Genomic DNA, 6095 nt, shown 5'->3' with positions numbered 1-6095 from the left:
TGGCGAGTCATTGATAGAATATTCGAAATCGGCGAATTATGATGATTCTAACGATATTTTATTTGATTTGAAAGATTCAATATTAAAGAATAAATTTCAAGTTTACGTGAAATTTTATCGAAAATTTTTCATTATAATTTATTCGAATGCCCCATTATTTCTTACATTTGTTTGAAAATCCTGCAAAATTCAGAAAATCGACCTCAGATATTCCAGATTCTATTTTCGAAATTTCATTAATATTTAAAAATATGCTCTCAAAAATAAATTAAAAAGAAATATTTTTATTCTTTCCAGAAATGTTGATACGACTGTTTAAACTTTTAAAATATTTCCAAATGCTCAAAAAGGATTTTAAATTTATTATCTGCAATCTTCAAAAATCAAAATTTATTACTTTATAACTAAAATATTTTGCCTTTTCGATGGATCCTCGATCTCCTGATTTTTCCTGCCTGATTTCGAATTTGGACCACTGTCACATTATACGAGTTGTGCCCTGCTTGCCTGCCGTTTGACTGGTAGAAATTTAAATTCACAAACGATTCCTTATACGTTGGACATTTGGTGAAAAGCGCAGAAGGGGAAAAATAATACAGCAAACGTCAAGGATAAAATAAAATATTTACTGTTAAGTAAAGATATTACATGTGATTACTCAATTAAGCATATTGAATTTTAATTTTGTTTTCGATTAAAAATGTTTAAATAGATCTTTTTTATTAATTCTTTGTTAATGCAAATTTCATAAAGGCAAGAATTAAATGAAAAATTTATCAGCAGGTCAAATCTGGACATTCTGACCAATCTTCTATAACCAGTGGCACATTGTTGAGCTGGTGATCTATAATAAATTGCAAAGCATCCACGAAAGAATCTTTATCTATCTGTTGCTCTCTTCCCAAAATAAGAAGATTATTTTCTCTGAAAAAATATGAACACTTTTAGTTTTTTGTGGCTTGTAAAAACTTTATGGTCGTAAGAAAGAACAACAAATGAATACGACATTTTTATCACTGTTTCCTAATATTACCCATTATTCTATGAAATTAAAAATTATTCCATATCTTACCCGTCAATTGATACATCCGCGCAAGACAATTTGATGGCAATATGCTCATAGTCTGTGTATACAATCCGATGTTCTCCATAATCTACACTATCGTATTCTACCGTATATCTTCCTTCAGTTCCAGTAAATGTCGCAACACCGCTATAATTTAGTGCTACGTTGTATCTGAAATTTATAAAAAGTGATCAAATTTGATTGAAATCATATATCAGCTAATAGTCAATATTTATCAAGATTTGGATTCTGCATTCAAGATATGGTGTGCATCAATTCATAAAAACATATTGTTTGAGATAACCATAGATTACAAATATTATTTTTTATAATAATGTTATTTACTTCCAATTAAAACATGATTCTTTCAAACTCTCTATCTCTCCCATTTAAGTTATGAAATACTATTTTTCTTACATCACGTCTATTAGGGCGATTTCGGCATCTAATGTACCTTCGTCGTTCAGCGACCAGTATGCAGTGATGCATTTTATTAACGCATTAGTAACAATAGCGTATTTCCCTAGTATGAACCAACGTCCCTGGAACTACATAGAAAAACTATATTATTTACAAATTAAAAATTTTTTAAATGGATTTGGCGAAAGTTTTTGTTTTTTCAAAGATAGCAATTAGGTGTGGAGATTTGACTGAAATCTTGATTCTAAATTAAAAATATATATTAAAATGGACGCTTTCTTTTCATTCGCCAATAATTTTTAAAACACTAAAAATGTCATTGCAAATTTAGATACCATTTTTGAATTATATTTGAGACAAACTCATTTCCGTCAACTTCTCCATAATTTTGATTCATATTTACTTTGTCCAGATCGAAATCCTGCACGATTGGCACATTTGAGCAAGCTTCACGAGACAAAGACGTATACGTAGACGTAGACGTAAACGTAGCACTAGGCGTAGGTATACTCGAAGGCGAAGCAACGGTCGAAGGTGTAGCGGTAGTCATAGAAGTAGGCGCAGTTGTAGCCGGAGCCGTAGAAGGAGCCGAAAGTGCAGGCGTAGCCGTAGTAGCAGGCGCAGGCGTGGGCGTAAGTGCAGGATATGCGAAAGCTCTAGCCCAGAGTAGAAGGAAGAATCCCAGTTGAATCATTTTTTCACCTGTGCATCATTTTTTCACAAATTGGTAAACAATGAATACATAATAAATAAATAATTTGATTTTTTCTTGAAACTTAATCTTCTTGTTAAAAAATCTAGACCATAAGCTGATACTCTTAAGAAAAAAAACTGTAATAGGAATCACCGGAAAAGTGGATTGTTCAATGTAGTATTGAAACTCGAGGTCCCGCTTTTAAGACGAATTCTCCTCACAGTAAACCCCAGGAATCAAAGGGGAGGGTCGGTAAGGCCGGTTTTTGGCCTAATTTATTTTTGGACCAAAAAATCTGAAAAAATCATGGTAGTATCTTATAAGTATCCCGAGTCGATTGCACGCTAAACGGACTACCCTCCACCCCCCAGTTACCTCCACCTCCCTACAAATATGGGAAACACCACTACCCACCAACTGTATTTTCGAGAGATTTGACACTCTTAAATATGTATTCTGAGGTTAGCTCGGGTTTACTATGGTTTTTGGGGTCGCCGAATACAAATCTGACGTCCTTTGACTTTTATCGCGTCAGGATCAAGGTCATTTGAAGGTCATTTGAAGGTCAAATCGAGAAAAAAACCGGTAAAATTTTTTTAAAAATATGTTATAGGTTTTTGGGGTCGCTGATTACGAACCTGGTGTCCGCTGACCTTTATCGCGTCAGGTTCAAGGTCATGGGAAGGTTAAATCGAGAGAAAACCTTGATCCTGATGCGACAGAGGTCAATGGATGGCAGATTCGTAATCAACGACCGCGAAAACCTATAACATATTTCATTTATTTTTTCAGCGTTTTTTATCGATTTGACTTTCAAATGACCTTGAACCTGACGCGATAAAGGTCAGCGGACACCAGGTTCATAATTAGCGGTCCCAAAAACCTATAACATATTTTTGAAAAATTTTTTTACCGTTTTTTCTCGATTTGACCTTCAAATGACCTTCAAATGACCTTGAACCTGAAGCGATAGAGTTCAACGGATGCCAGATTCGTAATTAGCGACTCCAAAAACCTGTAACATATTTTTTTGGATTTTTTTACCGTTTTCTCTCGATTTGACATTCCAATGACCTTGAGCCTGACGCGATAAAAGTCAAAGGACGACAGATTTGTATTCGGCAATCCCGAAAACCATAGTAAACCCGAGCTGACCTCAGAATACATGTTTAAGAGTGTCAAATCTCTCGAAAATACAGTTGGTGGTTAGTGGTGTATCCTATATTTGTAGGGGTGTTGGGGGTGGCTGGGGGGTGGAGGGTAGTCCGTTTAGCGTGCAATCGACTTGGGATACTGATAAGATACTACCATGATTTTTTCAGATTTTTTGGTCCAAAAATAAATTAGGCCAAAAACCGGCCTTACCTACCCTCCCCCTTTTATCTTTGAGTTGGATAAAAACACTGCATCCCGTTTATCTGCCGAAAGGTAAAATCTATCTTACGTAAATATGTATTTGACATATGGGATATCTCAGATAGTTGCGTCTAGGTTCAAAAATAAAAACAATCACTATAAACTAACCAAAGTTCAGCCTATTTATTCTATAAGTTTAGGTGAGTAATTTTTTGGTAAAATCTTGTAAATAATCTGAGACGATGTAAAAAATGAATACCGCAAGGATTTTCGAAATTATGGAAGAAATTTTTTCGCTGAACTTTTAAAATATTAATTTCAAAAACATGATAAAAAATAAAAATAAAAGTTTCGTTCCCAAAATTATTTTTTCATCACAAGTACTTATTCTGCATATAAAAAGAAACATTTTTTCTGTTCATATTTTTCAGTATAATGCATGAATTCCGAAATTTTCAGCGTTAAAAAAACTTATTTTTAATTCATAACTTTGAATCGACTCAATAAAAAATGTAGTTTCGCGCTCATTTTAAAGAAAACACAAAAATGCATCCTTATATTTTGATTTTTGTAAATCCTTAAGTTCCTTAAAAAATTACACACTTTTTTGTGGAGCAAAAGAACGAAAAAAATATTGTTTTTTACTATTAATACTCAATTTACATTTTTTTGACAAAACTAATCGCATTTGAAAGTTATTGGATTAAACATTAAAACCTCGTTGGATTTTTTTAAATACATGAATTTTCAACAGAGATATAAAACTTATTTCGACCAATTTCGCTTAGAGGCAATAATCGTTGACGGGCAATGTATGGTAAAAAATTTTTACAAAAAATAAACGTAAATAAAATGAATGCATTTAAAATTTAAAAATAAATATATATATATTTTTTTTTAATTATAAATTGAAAAAAATACCGCTTGCACAAGATCTTTACAAATAGTTTTTCGAAAATCTAATAAAATAATTTTTTCGAAGAAAATAAATAAATAGGTTATAAAAAATAAATATATTTAATCTTAACAAATAATAAACATAAAAATTCCACTGAAAAAATTTATAAAAACAATAATTTAAAAATTTGAAAATTGTAAAGAAATAGAGTTTATACGTGATTTTCACAAATAATCAACAAAAAATTCACAACAAAATTTCTATAATAGAAAATAAATAAGTTATAAAAAGAACTAACAAATCAAAAAATAGAAATAAAATGCCGATATTAGTGTTCTTTAAAGTCAAATAAATCGGAACGTATTTTTAGAAAATTTCCTAATCAAAGAAGTTATGACTATAAAAAATTGCAAAAATTATCAATAAGAAAGCTTTAAATTCCCGATAACGCTAACATAACAAGAGTGATTTGAGAGTAAAACAAATATGCGAAATAATTAACAATGCAAAATAAAATAAACAGTTATGGAATCTTTAAAATTCAGAAAAAAATATAAAAAAATGAACAATTTCAGCGAAGGAACGCACGAGATGAAAAAATGGAAATTAAAAAATTTAATTTGGGGACAAACGACACAAGCTATGAAAAAATTAAACTAAGAGAAGTTAAACATCTAAGAAAGAGATACTTTGTAATTACTAATGTTTTTGTACGACTCGCTGTATTTTAAGTGGAAAAAATAAACTTCAAAATAAAAAAATTTTCTTTTTTGGAAAACGGAAATTAATGTTTAAAATGTTTCCCTACCAAATGATTTTTTGTAATTGAAGATTCATAATTTTAGTTACAATTAATCTTTTTGGGAGATAAATTATCTTGATGGATTTAAAATGTCTCTTTTTAGTTGAAAATCTCTTTGTTTATATATTTACCTATTTTTTTAATAATGAAATACCTTTATTGAAGCATATAAAATTTCTGCTGGTATTTCCCTAATGTCGTAATATATTTGGGCTTACTTTTGTTTAGTAAAAGCTTTTCTTTTTATGATTATACCATTCCTCATTTTAATAAATGTTAATATTGTTCAATTTACCAATAGAATGAAAGAAATTTAATCGAGGATACTGATGAAAGGAGATTTGAAAGTTTGTAAATACAAATTCGATTTTCTGTGAAAAAGATAAGGATTATATGTATATATGATTTTTTTAAATGTATGCTTCTGTATACAGTATTTTTTATTATGCATCATACAAAAGTCTCGTCAATATAGTAAAATTTCTTATAATTTACAATATTAAAAAACGCACCTTCTAGATTTGGGAGTATTCTTCTCTTACGTGCTGCTTTTGATCAGAAACTGAAAAAATACGTGTTATATAGTAAAAAACTAATAAAAATAATAATGAAACACTTTAGTAGGGTTGAACTAGAGTTGAAAATTATTGGTATTATTCATACTTTTTTTTGCGGTAAACATTTTTATTGCACATTAGGTTTTATTGCAACAATAAACAGAATTTCGTCGCAGAACTTTTAAAAATAATCAATCTCACGACTTGTACTGTAAATTTATAATTTTTTTTATTATGCGTATATTATCAGGAAATGAGCAGTTTTATTTTTTATGTAAATTTTATGGAAAAAAACCTAAGTA

At 30.1% G+C, this 6095-nt stretch overlaps 1 protein-coding gene across 2 annotated transcripts; it reads right to left on the bottom strand.

Moving 5' to 3' along the window:
- Positions 1-605: 605 nt before the first annotated feature.
- LOC117170251 (apolipoprotein D-like) lies at positions 606-5877 on the bottom strand. 2 transcript variants are annotated; one of them, XM_033356887.1, is made up of 5 exons: positions 2334-2475; positions 1890-2188; positions 1484-1614; positions 1073-1237; positions 606-924 (listed from the first exon to the last, which is right to left on the bottom strand). In XM_033356887.1, the coding sequence occupies exons 2-5, from the start codon at positions 2178-2180 to the stop codon at positions 777-779; spliced, it is 735 nt and encodes a 244-aa protein (XP_033212778.1). In that variant the 5' UTR covers positions 2181-2188; positions 2334-2475; the 3' UTR covers positions 606-776. The 2 variants fall into 2 exon arrangements, with proteins under 2 accessions (XP_033212778.1, XP_033212777.1); XM_033356886.1 differs by lacking the exon at positions 2334-2475 and adding an exon at positions 5749-5877 and having other exon boundaries at positions 608-924.
- Between the last annotated feature and the right edge of the window lie 218 nt (positions 5878-6095).

Source organism: Belonocnema kinseyi, chromosome 3 (assembly GCF_010883055.1).
Source record: "Belonocnema kinseyi isolate 2016_QV_RU_SX_M_011 chromosome 3, B_treatae_v1, whole genome shotgun sequence".
Lineage (NCBI taxonomy): Eukaryota > Metazoa > Arthropoda > Insecta > Hymenoptera > Cynipidae > Belonocnema > Belonocnema kinseyi.
Note: the sequence above shows the minus strand (reverse complement) of the source record. Positions and strands in the feature narration are given on the sequence as shown.